The following is a 16,088-nucleotide window of genomic DNA, read 5'->3' on the forward strand; positions in this document are numbered from 1 at the left end:
AAGGGTAAATACATGTCTCTCATTCATTTGTTTCTGCAAAATGGTGAAGTGAGAACAGCAGCAGCAAGCAGAAATGAAGGACAAGTGGTAGGGTTCCAGCTGTGCCTCAGGGACCAGCTTTGGGGAGCCTGGGAGATGACGGTGAGGATATGTTAAGAGGATTGTTTTTAATATTAAAAAGCACACAAGCAGGGGCTAAATTAATTCAGAAACAAATGAGAAAAAAGTAAGTGGGAAAGTGAGATGAAGCAGCATGGGAGTTTGAGTACACAGCTGTGTGAGTGGGACTGGGATCTCAGCTACCTGGAGCAACACTGCAAGAAAGCTTTTATTACTAACTGAAGGTTTGACAACACAAGATTATTCTCCTCCTCAGCTCCAAAGATAAGAAGGGAATCATATTTGCAAGCTTTCATCACTGTGATAACTATGGCTGCATGCTGAAGTGAAATTTCAAAAAGCACTTACCTGAGAGAGCACCCAGGCAATAATACCCAAGCCTGCCCCATAGGGAGGCTCTGGATGCAGCAGAAATGCACCAATATGACACAATCAGGGTACTTTACAGACCCATGGGGTTTTCCATATTTCTATCACGTAAAGTCATGAAGTACATGTGCCTGGCCAGACAGACTCCAGGACAGAGAAAAAGAGATAAAAGCAAGGTCCTTTGATTGTATTTTCTATCAGATACCCCCAAAAATATGTATTTTTTGAAAATGACAAGTTTACAAAGACTATAGTGCTCACATAATGCATTTGTGGAGGGCTGGCTTTCTGCCCACAAACGTTGTACAACCAGCTACATTAAGAGCCAGGCATTTCCCACATGCCTTGTTTTTCTGGGAATTTTCTTCAGCCTAAGAGGGTAATTTTCATTGCACATTCTCTCAGCCCTTAGTCATGCTTTCCTTATGTTGAAGTCATTCTCATAGCCTAAAATGCCTTTTCTATAGCTTTTTTTTTACAGTGTGTCCTCAGACAACTGAGGTAATGGATAAGCTAAATAATCCCAACTATGAAGCAGCATTATGCATGAAGGAAAAATGTGTATGCATTTAGGGCCTATTTTCACTGACAGAGCTAAGATGACTGCATACACTTTTAAAACAGGCCAAGCCCAGCTATAAATTTTCCCCCTCAAGGAGGAAGGCCCCAGTCTGAGCCCTGCTGGCTACTCACTCAGGGACCTACTCACATCCAGACTGATGTGGAACGGAGAGCGACCAAACCCACCACACCTGCAATGCACATTTGTATCTCCAACACCCCACAAGCAAACCCAAACATACACTGAATGTTCCCCTTGCTAACAGGCATCGAGCACCGCACTTAAAAATGTCTGTGTGGTGCTGACAGAAAAGCAGATGCCTCAGTTTGCAGGGTTTGATTTTTGTATTGATTAGCCCCTGTTCTCCTGTCCCCCAACATTTAAAAGAAAAATAAAATTCAAGCTCAAGTCAAATACACGTAACCCTACACTGACAGGATCATTCCCTCATCAGCTTTCAGCTATCCTTTCTTAAATCCTTCAAGTCACAGTATTCTTAAAAGAAAACTAGTCACTTCAAACTATTTAAGGTATTTTTTTCTAACTCATCTCTTTTCCTTCTTTCCAGGCATATTAAAGTTTGGCCTGTTTTACAATGATGCTTAAGTAGCATTTGGCCTGGAATCTATGAGATTGAAAGTTTTGAGAAAAGATTAAGTTATGTCAAGATTTTGCCTACAATGATAAAAATGAAGTATTTTTGTGATGCAGGGCAACTAAAACTGATGAGGTTGGATAGGAGATTGGAAGGACAATATGTTTCTCTTCTGCTTGGAGGAAAGACTGTTTTTCTGGGAATAACATTGGGCCTGTGCCCTTACACACTGAAGGCAAAAGATGAGGACAGACACCTGGCCAGTCCATTGCCATCTGGAGGGAGGGCTGAGAAAGGTAAATTAGTGCTTGCTATCTGGAAAATACTGCTGATAAGCAAATCTGCTTTTTAAAAATTCTTGCAGAATTGGAAGAGCTTCTTTTTTTGTGCTGCATGATGGGGGATTTCCAGCTTCATATGAGAGGTGATGATGCCCACTTTTGGATCCCGAGACAGGAACTTGAGGTGACCAAGATTTGGTACATGGTTCCTGGGAACCTCAGCTCATCAGCTGCCATACAGAGTGATACCAGCTCAGCACAGTCCCAGGCCCAGGAGTCTGATCAGTTTGCTTTTGAACGTTTAGCAAGGTAGCTTCAGAGTTCAAACAGGTACTGTGCAAGGAAACACTTCTTTTCCTTTCTTTTTTTGGAAGTGCTCTTTACCTTTAGAGCTCCCCTGGTTCTTGCAGTGGAAGAGACAGTGAACAATTGATCCCCAGTCACCTTTTCCACATCATTCCCGACTTTTTAGGTATCTATGATCCCATTTTAGTTGTCTTTTTTTCAGGTTGTAGTCATAGTTTGCTTAGTTTGTTTCCTTAGGCAAGCTGTCCAGGCATCTGTCGGTCCTTATTGCACTTTTCTGAATCCTTCCAGTTCTACTTTACCTCTTTTGGAATGAAGGGATTATGTATGCAAAGTGCACACAACACTAACATGCAGATGCACCACAGCTTTAATCACTGGCATAATGATGTTCTCCATTTTGCTTTCAGCTGAGCTGGAAATTCCAACAAGCCCAGGATCACATTTCTGTGGTAATGATCAGTCAGAGCACATTATTTCATACGTGATGATCAGAATAACATTCAGAATTGTCATTCTCCCTGTCCCTGCTGAAAATTACTTTACACTTACCTACACTGAAGTTCATTCAGTGTTTTATTGCCCTGTCTCTATCCATTAAGTTCCTTCCTCATTTCTTCATATTTGGAGAAACAATTGGCACTGGAGAGAGAAAGCAGCAGCCTTTGTGTTCAATGCAAGAAAGTCCAGGACAAGAAAGTCCAGTGCTATGTGCCTGGGTGCAGGGACTCAGTCGCTTCTCAGAGTTTCCTTGAAACGCAGCAGTGCCGACAGTGACCATGAATACTTGGCCAGGCTGACCACAGGGGACACAAGAGCAGAGCTGGAAAAGCCAGCAAACTTGCTTGAATGTTGAGATCAGGAGTGTCAACCCTGACATGCACACAGGCAGGAGAGAAAACAGCATGGCAGACTCAATAGGAAAGGGACAAGACAACCACTTTGAGCAGCATAAATCAAAGGAGAATGATCTAAGCCTTCTAGTCAGGTACCTAAAAGTCTGATAGCGATATAGGATAGGACAGCATAGACCCATAGATGAAAAATGTATTCAAGATCTATTTGAAACCAGCAAGCCCCAGTCTGCCATGGTCAGTATACCAAATTTCTTAGCCCAGACACAGCCAGAATGTTACTTTAATTTCCACCTACCTCCCACGCTGTCAGCAGCTGGGCTTTGGGCTTTTCCTCCCTGCTGCACCCTCTCCGTCATGTTTTCCAGAAGGCAGAGTAAGCAGCCTCTCCCACCCTGCCCCTTGGCTTTTCCTGGCACAGGACACCTTTTGCATCACCACGGATGTGATGGGTACCATGTGGTGTTTTTGTGCACACCTGCACTGCTCTGCACCCCGAACCACCTTGTGTCACATCTGTGCTGTCACCTGCCTACCAGCTCTGCCCAAGGACCACTGCAAAGGAAACCCCGACCTGAGAAGGGGAAAAGGAAGTGGATTACGTGTGCTGTTGCTTTCAGTCAAGAAGGCAAGGGGACAAACATCCTGTCTCTTGGAACAGGAACCCAGGGAGGGAATAGTCAAAGAAAAAAAAAGCAAAGGAATAGAAAATGAGTCCCCATTTACACAAGTCAAAAACATCTCAGTCAGCCTCTGACCCAGCTCCCGCAGCTGACTTACTGGTGAGGATATATATGTATTGAAGGGGACACTCTCCTCCGCCTTTAAAAAACAAACAAAACTGACTAATACAACAATCTCTAGTCTATAAATACATATTTTTGAGTATTTATCTTTCAAAAGATTAGATTCTTCTGCACATAAGCAAACTGAACAGCACTGACACTCAGATAAGTGCAGTGTCTATTACGACATCTAAAATTAATGAAAAGAAAAATATAACTTGCTGTTTAAAGTTGCCATTTTAAAGTAGGAGGTCATCTGGCACTCAGTGATGACCTATGTCTTCTGAGAGAGTGTCTACCCCTAATTCATAAAGTAATGAAGAATCAAAAGGAGCTAAAGGAAAGTGCACAGAATTTTATAAACTGACTAATTTTCCTATCTATAAGGCTGAGAAAAGCAAAGTCTCATTTTTGTAATATTTAGCTTTAAGGGGAAAGTTGTCAATGGTTCTCTGCATTTCACTGACCTTTCTTTGTTACTGCATTACAGAAAAGTCAGCATTCATCTGCACTTTCTGCTAATTCCCTACCTGATGTCATCTTCTTTGGGTTATTAATATTAGTAATCATTTCCACAGCAACCCATTGTGATAGCGTAAATAAAGGATTATGACTTCATGTGGGGAATAAGCAGAGGCACAAATGATGAATTCTTAAGGAAGAAGAGAGAATGTTTTCATGCAAACTTGTGCATTACTAGAAAAGACAGATGCTATAAAGACAATAGGAAGACCAGATTTAGCTGAGCCTTTTCATACTGTGTGGCAGTACAGGCTGCTTTCTAAGAATACCAGAGAGATGAAGTTTTCCCTTAGGTGCCTGTTCTGGAGGTACTTCTGTGGCAGAGCTGGGAATCCCTCTGCTTTATGCAGGCACTATAACCCTCCTCTCAAGCAGGGAAACAGTACTTAGCTCTTTAAAGCTGGCACATTGCAGAGACTTCAGTTACACAAGATGGAGTAAGAACAAAAGGCATTTAATCAAAGGAATGGGGGCAACTGCCAATGCTAGAACAACTCCTTGCGCCCAAGTCTTTAAAAGCTCTGCTCTGATTGTAGCTCTGGATACAGACCAAGGGCCCAGTTGCCCAGAAGAGAATCCTTTCTACTTTAGTCTTAAGATGTGGTTTCGATAAGCCTCCCTTGACCCCTGTCAAAACAGCTGTGTTTGCAATAGTATCCTTCAGGGAATAATTCAGGGAATGAATGAATGAGTAGCTCCACTCCCAACAGAAGATACTGAATGAGAGAGTCAAGAACAAGGCAGGACAATCATGCTCAACCTTACTGAAAGTGGGAGGAAAAAAAGAAAGGTATTTGCTAGAGTCATGGCACTGCACTACTGCACATATTCCAACATACTCCTGACAGTAAAGAAATCCCATTGAATCATTATTCAGTGATTTCCAGAGGCTGGACTCTGGGATTCCAAGGACAAGTTCAGAAGTGACGATGTCACCACCACTCTAGGTCCTGCTGGGACAGGTCTGTGAGGGTACATGATGGGTTACAAGCTCAGTTGTATCACCTGCTCTGCCTTGCACCCTGCCTGGCAATGCCACTCAGCCCTGACATCTGCCACAGCCATGCTGCCTCTGTAATTAGCATCCATTTCTCTCAAATGACCACCTGAAATCCCAGATGTTTCACATGTCACTCCATTATTCCAGATCTCAGAGGGAATATGCCAGACACAGCTGACTGCTTGACTAAACTCAGGCCATATGGTGGGATGAGTGCCCTCCATGTGTCAGCCCTCATCCCTAGCCACTATGCTGGGTTTCCTACCTTCATTCCAGGTCCTCTGCTCCCTTCCGAGATCCATCAATAATCACCAGGCAACCTGCATTACCCCAGATCGGTGGATTCACACCAAGGTTTTCTCTACCAGCCCCATGGGGAGACCCTGGGGCTAGTCCTTCGGAGAATGAGCGACATCAGAGCCTACCCAAAGGACAAACTCATTCCTCAACGGGTGAGAAAAGACCCTCATTAGCAGGCACTTGCTACAGATAAAGGCCATACTGCTTGCTAGGGAATAGTTGTGTTTGTCAAAGCTGGGAACAACAGATCCTTTGGGATTGCTACCAAAGGGTGACAGAGAATGGTTTGACCCAGGACTGTGTCCCCAGTCATCTGCTGCTGTCCAAGTCTTCACTCATTACAAAGTGGAAGGAAATTGTGCTCTGTACCAACCAATACAAATAGCCAGAAATGTGGCTTTTCTGGATTTAGTATAGAGCAAGAGAATGCAGAAAGGAGTGTGCAACAGTGTCATGGTTCCCATCACCACCTTGCCTAGCTTTTGCCTTTGCTGCTGGGACCTGAACTGGATCATGTCCTGAACCAGTCCCTGCCCTTCTGCTGACCCAGCAAGATGCCAGGGCTGTGCCCCTTGTTGTGGAAAAAGTGGTGCAAAACGTTCACCTGCAGCACTGCCCCACCAACACCCTGCACTGGGGCCAGCACTGCCACAGCCCAAATCTGTCCTCATTCATGCTCACAGTAAAAGTCAGCAGTTCCAACAGCGCAGGATCAGAGCCCAAAGGTGACATATTTGGAGGAAATCCTGGCCTCACTGAGGGAACAGAAAAATAATCCCAGGCTTTATCGTCTCAACAGCCATGGCCAGTGTTCAACTGTGGAATTACATGTACAGAATTATAAACAGGTTTAACTACAAGAAGGAATTAAATGCATCCTGAAAACAGCAGAGGGAAGTTAAAATTTCAGATGTGATAGTAACTACAGGCCCCAGTACTTTCTGCACTTAATTTGTCTCTTTTTTTTCCAAGCAGTTTCCTCAAGTGCCACTTTTCAGCTACAGCTCAAATAAACATTCTATATTTGCCAGAGACTGAAGAGGATTTCATGGCTAAAATGTCACTTCTGATTTACTGTCTACTTCTAGCATGTGGTCTATAATCCTAAAGTCTGTGCACTCATTTCCTAGCTCACTTGCAGTGCTTTACATTACACACACTGCACTAAACTCTACATCAATTGCAGTCTGCCATATGTGAGCACCAGGTGCAATTTCTTTTCCTATTTTTAATGTATTGTAAGGATGCACAAGTTGCACTAGTAAGAACAATCAAAAAAATTTCTCTTTTAAACAAGATTGTTAGCAGGAAGATAAACCCTATTTTAAATATAAAGTGTTAGCATAGCGTGACATAGCAGTTCACTTGTTGCCCAACAAGACATGCGAAAACAACTATGAGACATGGCTAAAGACAACTTAATCATCTGGCTTATGATTGCATTTCCAGACATGAAAAATGGCAGCGTGAGGGAGGGGTTTAAAATAACAAGCTATCACAATAAAGGAGTGGCATGCTGGGCTGTGCCAGGCAACAGACTCGGCAGAGCTCAGGGGACTGTACTGCCACACGGACTGCACTGGGTAACGAGAGGAACAGCTGACAGCACTGCTACAGCTCAGTCGATCTGGTAAAATCCAGGGAGCAGCTTTTAATTCTGAGTATCAGTGCCTCAAAGATCTTCTTGCAGTTGCATTTCCGCAGGACTGCAGGAAGCTGATTGCCAACTGAAATTTTTTTCTTTGGAGGCAAGCGAACAAATACAAATATTTTGACAAAAATCAAAAAATCAAATGTTAAGCGAAGCTGGTAATAAGCAGCATTGCAAATGCCATAATTTCCAAGACAGACAATTTACACATTTGTTAGCCAATAATTTCTCTGAAGAGATTTAGATTCCTGGAGGAACAGCTAGAGATTTCCCAGGATGAGAGTAGACTTGTATCCAACACTCTGAAACACACTCGGGGTAACTTCATAAGTTGCTGACTGTGACATGGTTGCCTGATGTAACCTGTCAGCTCTTCAGGGGCATGAGAAGGGCACACACTAGGGGACAAAACTGCTGCTCTAGGCCAGAGCCTTCAACTTCAGGTGGCAGGGTGTGAGCAAACATAACCCTCACACACTTGCCACCGTGCTGCTAAGTGTCCAAAGCAGAAAAACACACTGAAAACTGATATAGTTACTTTTAAAAAGATATCCACCAACAATCAAAGACTGCCAGATTACCTTGTTAATTACCACCTTGTTTTAGAAATATATCTGCTTTTTACTGTACCTTGATTAATGCTGGTATTTACTTGATGGTTAGTTACCAGCAGCATTTAATCAGCTTATGCAAAAAATATTTAGTTACAATAGCTAAATTGATGCACTGCAACACGATTCTCCGAGCTGTGCAAAGGGCTTTAATCAAACTGATGAGTTCTCAGATTAGTCCTGGCTCAAGTTCAAATTGTAGCTCTGAGCAACCAGTACTGTACTTGAATTTTGCTCGTGTTTATAAACACACTATACAAGTGTAGAGCTATCTGGATATATGCAAACTTCATCAGGCTGCTGCTCACAAAGCATTTTGAGTTTGAGCCTGAACATTTGGGATAGTGTATATCTCACAGGGAAAGATGCAGAGCACTTTCCATCCCAGACTAAATCAATCTCACAGCATCAGGAACATCAGACCTTCGTAGCCAAAACCATCTGTTATAAGTTTCTCAGGGAAAAAGACGTGGGTGATAAGCTGGGAATGTGCTCTCAGAGCTTCCTGTAGAGATTTCTAATAAGAGAGAAACTTTGACATCTTGTTCAAAGGAACTGAATGAGCAAAATTAAAGCCACTCCAAACTACGTGGGAAGTGAAGGGACCATCCTCTTATTTAGGAGCTCCCCTAAACTCAGATATAGCAATCAGGCTGCTATCCTACCTCCTTAATTGCTGCCAGGCTGCAAGTCTAAGCCAGCAAAGACTAGACTTTCTTGGCCCCCACAATTCAACCCACGTCCAGCAAGGGGGACACTGAGAATGTTCATTTTATCTCAGCTGGGGAGCGAGACATTTTAAAACTTGAACCATCGCAAGATAAAAAAAGGAAAAAAAGCCCCAACAAATCTCTGCTGAGCTCTGATAGTAAAAACGATGCTGCTGGGAAATGAAAAGTCCTAGGATTATGCCCATGAGGGAAACGTTTAAGATCTGAAAACCAAACATTCAGTGAAATATCTCAGCACGGCAGTAAGGACAAGAAATCTCTCAGGCTTCCATCTTGCAAATATTTAAAGATGTTTTAAAGTAATAAATATCACTGGCTTACTAAACACAAGGAAGTGTACAAGACATGCAATGTAGGTTCCTAAGCTCTTTGGGGACCAGGGATGTTGATTTTGGAGTTACACACTATTTCTGTTGTAAATGTTCTGCCTGGCACAGATTTGGAGCAGTGCCTTGGGTACTTACAGCAATGCTGTTCTGAAAAATAATTCATGCTTTAGAACCAGGGCAAGAGACACAAGTTGGGTTGCATAAGTTACATTTAATCTGAGCAGATTTCAAAGAGCTTTCTCACTAATACAGCAGAGCTATCTCTACCACTCTTCATTTCTTATTAGGAACACACAGCTGGCTTCCTCCATGCATTAGTGATCATGCTGTACCAAGGAGGCTTCTGCAAAACCAAAGAGCAAAGCCTGCACTTAGGCTCTTATTTATTGGCAAAAGAATCAGCATAATTGTAAACTGAAAATTTAGGACTTGCTGCCATTACTGAAAAGTAAATTCTTGTTTAATCTTTCCGGCAAGTCCTGATAAAAAAAGTCTCAGTTGCCCTTTGCTGTTTTGGTGCCCCAGCCAAAGTTTCTGCTGCAAAGTGTCGGTGCCTGCAGCTGTGCTACCCTGCAGGAGCAGAGATGCTGACCTTTCCATGAGCTGTTTCCTACAAGCATAATGAGATTCATGGTCTCAGGTATCTCTGTGCCCACATCTCCGATGAAGTTTAATGTGGTAGATTTGCTCTAAACACACACCCCAGGCAGGAAAGCCACTGAGCCCAGGGCAAACTACAGCAGCAATAAACATTTCCCACTGAGGATGGTGGTAGTAGTACAGCCTTAACCTGCTACACAATGGATTACTGGTTTCCAAATCTGCCAGCAAAGAGAGAGACTTAGATACATGAGGTCTCTTGGCCTCACCTCCCACTTTACAGAAAAATGTTCAGACACAAACTGTGGGCAGGCTGGGGTGAGACTACTCTCCCCTCTTCCTGTTGAAGCCATGCTGTTATGAGACCCTCATGGGACCACAGAGGAAAAAGTGTGACCAGGAAGGAACTTTACTTTGCATCCTGGTGATGATGGAAGGAGGGACAGGGAATCCTGGACTCTGGGGCCTGCAGCTGGAATTACTTACTGATTTATCCAGAAAGTCTATGCTGCATAAACAGCATAAACATCTTTGTAAAAGGGATCAGACCCCTCTCCCTCTTTCTTCATGACAAAACTTTTACTTCCCCTCTGGCAATTTTAAAAGCTGAGTTTCCTCATGTACTGGTTTCCTCTTTCATTGAGCTATATCTATTTTAAAATTCCAGCATTCTAAAACAGATATTAAACCAAAACAAAACAAAAGGAGATCTGCTGTTTAGAAAATTTTCTTATGTGCTTTACCTTCAGGGCTTTCTGTGCAGCTTCACTTGATCCAATAGCAATCAAGTTTGGTCCAGCCATGCTGCAAAAGCCCTTCAGATGCAAAGAATCATGAACAGGGACTGTGGAGACAGCATAATCCTGTATGGAAGCAAGGAATGGTTGTTATAAATATTTTTAAAGTGTCCTAATTCCATAATTATATTGAGACATTCCATAATTAATTTTACTGTCTGCAAATTGTCAACCCCAGGGCACAGTGTCAACTGTTTAGGTATGACACACTCCTTCAGACCAGCTTGTGTTGTCTGGAGCACTGGAGTAAACCCCAGAAAATGTTTCAAATATTTCTATTATTGAGACTATAAAGAAATACATTAAAATGCTTAATTAAACAGTATGTACATAAAACCTCTCCAGGGACTGTCAGTTAGAACACATTGCTGATACATGAGAACATGAAGAACGTGTTTATATGCTTTCAAAAAATAACAGCCTCCCACTATCCAATTTATTTTTATGCAGCAATCTCACTTTTCAGATCCAACTTCAGCATTTATCACTTTACAGGATGTTCAAATGTTTTTAGTCCCACATAAAGTACATGAGTATAACAAACACCTTGGCCAGTATAGTTTTTAAAGTAGTTCAGTGAATGACAGCTTTTATTTCCTGTGGCACGAATGAGTCTACGAACCTTAAATGTGTCAGCCAGAATTTCTGCACCACGTTGATTTGTCCGCCTGGAAAGACCCACGAAAAATTCTCTGCCTTGAATGAAAAAATTGAGAGCAAAACAATTACAGCTTTTCTTTTCTTTTTCTTAAGTCATAAAAAAGTGTCACATTAACTTCTTCATCAGAGCATAAACATTTTTAAAGCAGAACAGCTTTAGAGACGTTCTGAAACAATCTTTCACAGATTTTCATTTTCTTTCTTTAGCTGAGTAGTAAAACTGAAAATTCAGCATAAAAAATGCAACCTGGAATTGTGAGTTGATAATCTAAAGCAATTAGTCTTTACACAGAAGATACATTTCACCAGAAGCATAAATAGCTTCCTCTTCTAAAGCTCTGCAATGGGCATTGGGTCAGGAAAGAGAACAGCTGGGTTGGATTAGTACAGCACTGATTGACCATTTCCCTCTCCCTCTGAGATTTCCTCTGGTCTCAAGGCAGCTCTGCAGTCACCATCATCCTTCAGCTCCAGAGAAAATCAGTGCTGGATCTGCATTGCCTTAGAAAGGCCTCCTTTCCTGGTCTGCTTCTTTTGAGACCCTTCTTTCCCCTTGGTGAACCAAGGCAAGCAGACAATCTACTGTGATGCTGATCAAAACAAACAGGCTCATTCAGCACAGGCGGGGAGCAGCCCTGTGTGCAGCCGATGTGAGAAAATGCCTAATGGGTTTAATGACATAAAAAACACAGTCAGTAGCTTCATCTTTGAAGTCAACCATGCATATAAGTTGTCTAGCACATGACATCTGACAGGCAACTCCACCGCTTTCTCCATAAACAAAAAATGCATTTCTTTGCGTTTGATTCATTGAACTAGTGACAATTGTCTGCATCAACCTTTTACAAGTCCCGAAAATGAGTCTGGTGAATGTAGCTGCTTGTAGTAAGAAATATGAAACAACTGCAGACAGTTGACTACTGAAAGCATTTTTTTATTGGCACTTTACAAGCTAAATTAAAATCTGTATGCAAGTGCCACTCTTTGTACTGTGTGCACTGCTATTCCATTTATTCAGGCATTAGCCAGGACATTGAGGGTTGCCCTGTGAACTCACCTTTGTGACATTTAGTAAACAACTGATTTAACAAACCACAGGAATGATGTTTTATTATGCTGATGTCAGATAACAGGCAGTCTTTATGGCAGCCAGAATTAAACAGCAAATTCACTTTCACTATACCTGTAAATAAGACGTCTCCACCATCCAAGGTTGCATTTTCATCCACCATCTCGACTATATTCAGGTTGAGACTTTCTAGTACTCTCTTCATGGCTTCAACCTATTTGAAAGAAAAGTTATTTAGAACATATTGTACTGTTGAAAAATTAAAAAAACCCTGCCAGAAATACATATAATTAATAAGAATTAAAGCCCTTTAATGCAGCTTTAGCAAGGTGGATGGGAGAGTCCTTTGTATCCCTGCCCATCGCAGTTCACCACCTCTCTCCAGAGGCCTTTGTGGTCTGGAGGGGATGGGGTGTCAAGTGGCAGAGGTCAGGCTCTTGCCTTTGCACAGGAGCCATGCAGCATTCACAGGAGACAGATGAGAGGTCCAAAACACATGTTAAGTCCAGTCTGTCTGCACAGTAATATCCTCTTGCAAATCCTGTCCCTTGGATTTGAGCCAGAAAAAGCACCAGCAGAGGAGTGAGGTTTACTCCTTCCACACTGCTCAGACACAAGAAGTGGCAGCTCTACCACAAACCCCTCTTCAGTCAGCAAAAAAAAAAAAAAAATCCATTAATCAATAAACCATTCATCTTTATAGCTTTGAAATTCTACTGAGCACTAGTTCTCCATGCATTTTTGAGCTACCTTGCTTCAGAATTATCAGCCTATCTTGTGGGGCTGACTGCTTGCTGTGGAGAACTGCACATGTGGCTAGAAGTCCAAGCCCATTTCCTGATGAAAGGAGCTTGTATTAGGAGTGGGGAATGCAGCTTCAGTAGGTTTCTTCTTTCCCTGTGAGAGTTGCTGAGGATGCCTAGAGCAGAATCTGTTTCTACAGAGGCTCATGTCATCAGCCACCCAGAACAGGGGCTAACACTCGCTATGTTCAAACAACATCACCGTGGTGCCTTGTAAGCCAAAAGAAGCATCTACACACAGCCACCAAAAGCTCACAACTACATCCTGCAGAATGTCAATTAAAAAATGAGCTCATCCACAGAAACCTGTCAACTTGAGCACACACAGCAGCACCTTTATGTTCAGTGAAAATTCCTCACCACAGTTAACCAGACATGCCCAGGAAGCGCTAAGAAACACGGGAGACATAGAGAAGAGCTATTAGACAGCTCTGATTTTCATGTCCCACAGGTCATTTATCTTCTTAATGTGATAAATTGAGCATTCCTAGAAGAAACAAAGGAAACTAAAGCAGGTAACACCACACTAGTCTTCCAGCACTATATACCAACAAAAGCAACTCTAGCAGCCCTACTCTTGGGCTCTGCCAAACTATACCTGCCACAGCAGAGAAAGGACACATGATGGTGACTAGTCCTTCACGGTCACTGCAGCAGCCTCAGAGCAACAGCAGTGAACAGTTTGTCTGTCATACCTTCCTAAGAGCAGTGCTGGCTTTTGGGAATAAGCGAGGGGCAGATGTGATCCACCTAAGCCACCTTTTCCCGCTCATTTTTCACGATTCAGCAAGGTGGTGTTTGTGAGCCATCGCAATAACGCTGAAACCCAGGCCCAAAAGGCAAGAGCAGGTCCCCATGGGCTGTGAGGACAGGTGATGTGGGTCTATAGGGGGATCTACACTGAGGGCAGCATCTTATACAAGACTGATCTGCTCTCTGGACGTTCTTCTTTTTCTCTAGCATCTTCTCACTCTCTAGTCACTTTAGAGAAAAAACCTTGGACAACAAGCAGACAGTTACAGTAGGTGCCTCAGTTTAAAGCTGTGCAGGACAAAGGCAGGTCTTTGTGCCACTTGGAGAACTCTGATGGGCTATGCTGCAAAGCAGAACTGTACCTGTGGGCTTGCTGAGACAGGGGACTCATCCTCCCCACACAAAATCCTGTCTAAGGCTTTGGCATGCAGTGAGCCTGCAGCATGCCCTTTACAATTAACACTTCTTTTTGCTTCTCTGTCTTTCATTCGATGCTAAAATGACTTCAGACAGAAACCTGGCACTGAGAAGTCCCCAGGCATAGTAGAAAGTCTTCATCTTTCTTAGTCTTGTTGCTTTATCTCTAGTGTTCTTTAAAATTAGATCTATAATGAGGATTGGACCCATGTGATATTTTAAAAATAAATGGGGAACAGCTGAGTTAATATTGGAAAATTGCCTTTGTACAAACATGGCAACATTTTGTAACATCCGTATGCTGATAGCAGAATGATTTCTTTTGTCTGTGAAGCCCAGTGGGTTTTACTGTGCAGGTGGCTACATGCTTAAGAGTCATAAGACCCCAAAAAAGAAAACAATTGCTTAAAATGAAGTAATAGAGTTGCAGCATTATAAAAGAAGAGTTCTAAAAACACACAGACTCACTCTTTCGTGCTGACATGAGGCAGATGAGCAAACTCACAACTGGTACACCCGTCACAGGCAGTTGTAATAAATAAATATACCCATCAGATGGGGTTATGTAAGGCAGAAGGCCAAACGGCAGGAAAAAACAGGTTTGAGCCTGTTGCGTGGTCACCTGTCTCCAGTTAATCTATGACCTCCAGCAGCTTCCAAAACCAAAACACCAAGGAGAGAAAGTCCTTTCAGGATCTATGCTGCTGATCAGGTGTTCCCAGCAGAAGCTGCCTGGGCTCGTGGAGGAAATCAAGCCAGTGATTGCCCCTGGTGAGCACTTGCTCCTCATGCCACTCCTGTCTTCCTCCCCTACCATGTCTCCACAAATATGAAGCATCAGCAGAGCTGTGGGTGTTACTGTGGCAGAGGACCACCCTACCCACTTTCTATGGGGAGAGACAAAAACAAAAGCTTCTCTGGAACACAGAACAACATCTGAGAGAATAAGGACAAGTAAAACCTGGGCAGCCTGCAGACAAGACATGAAGGTGCCTCATGTGTTTCAAGGTTGCCTGAAGACCTAATGGGACCAGGGATGTGCAACATTTCTGATGAGAGTTGGGATCAGCGATGTGCAACAATTCGTGTGATGAGAGCAAACAAACACCGGTCACCAACACGGGTTTGGGTTTCTTCTGGCAGGTGGAAACCTAGTTTTTACCTGAGTTCTGCAAATCACACATGGTCCTGCAAAGAGACTCCAACACAGTCAGTCAAAGCAGAGCTCCCCAGGGAGAGGCAGGCAGGGAGGCAGCAGCACTTCACATCCCTGGCCCAGAATGGCCAACTAATAACACTTGCACTAGAGTACCAATTAAGTAAAGTGCCTAGCTAATGAGGATAGGGGAATGTATAAGCTGACTTCGGATTTGTGATTTGAGTCATATGGATGTTTTAATCACCAGCTGCTGATTACCATTTAACCACCAGGCTACATCAGAGATGCCTTTAATTGTTTCTTTATTTAATTCATAGGGGTACAGCTGTAGCACAGACATTAAGGAAAATTATCAGAACTAAAAGTTGTCCACAATCACAGAAAAGTAGTTTAATTTGCTTCATGGTGTCCAAGGCTTTGAAGATATTTGTAAGATCCTCAGGATGTTTTCCCCCAACAATTGGGTTAATTTTAGCTTATAAAACCAAATTTAAATAAACGAAATGACTGCCATATAAATAGCTGGATCATTTTTCCATGGTGGGTGTTAATGGATTTAAGCCTATGGTCCACTGTTTTGCAGGGACTTGAAGCAATGAGTAGAAATTCCTAGAGTTCTATTGGGAAGAGTTCACATGTCTGGTGACACACGCTAGGAATATCTTTCAATATCTCTTGCTTGTGTAAAATAAAAGACTTGAGTTACTGTTTGTTTTCCATAGGCAACATCAGAAACTTCATTCAGTAGAAGCAGAAATGAAAAAAGAAGCACAAGTTGAGATTTAGAAGACAGAAGGGAAGACTTAACATTATT

General features: G+C 42.7%; 1 protein-coding gene across 1 annotated transcript in view; it reads right to left on the reverse strand.

Moving 5' to 3' along the window:
* DDAH1 (dimethylarginine dimethylaminohydrolase 1) overlaps nucleotides 1–16,088 on the reverse strand; it is a 59,738-nt gene that overhangs the window by 7,099 nt on the left and 36,551 nt on the right. The window contains exons 2-4 of the mRNA XM_050306659.1: nucleotides 12,257–12,356; nucleotides 11,036–11,109; nucleotides 10,360–10,479 (exon numbers count right to left, since the gene is read on the reverse strand). Coding sequence (XP_050162616.1) covers nucleotides 10,360–10,479; nucleotides 11,036–11,109; nucleotides 12,257–12,356 — 294 coding nt within the window. The remainder of the gene's footprint in view (nucleotides 1–10,359; nucleotides 10,480–11,035; nucleotides 11,110–12,256; nucleotides 12,357–16,088) is intronic.

Source organism: Myiozetetes cayanensis, unplaced genomic scaffold, assembly GCF_022539395.1.
Source record: "Myiozetetes cayanensis isolate MyiCay16 unplaced genomic scaffold, myiCay2020 scf12, whole genome shotgun sequence".
In the NCBI taxonomy this organism is placed as follows: Eukaryota; Metazoa; Chordata; class Aves; order Passeriformes; family Tyrannidae; genus Myiozetetes; species Myiozetetes cayanensis.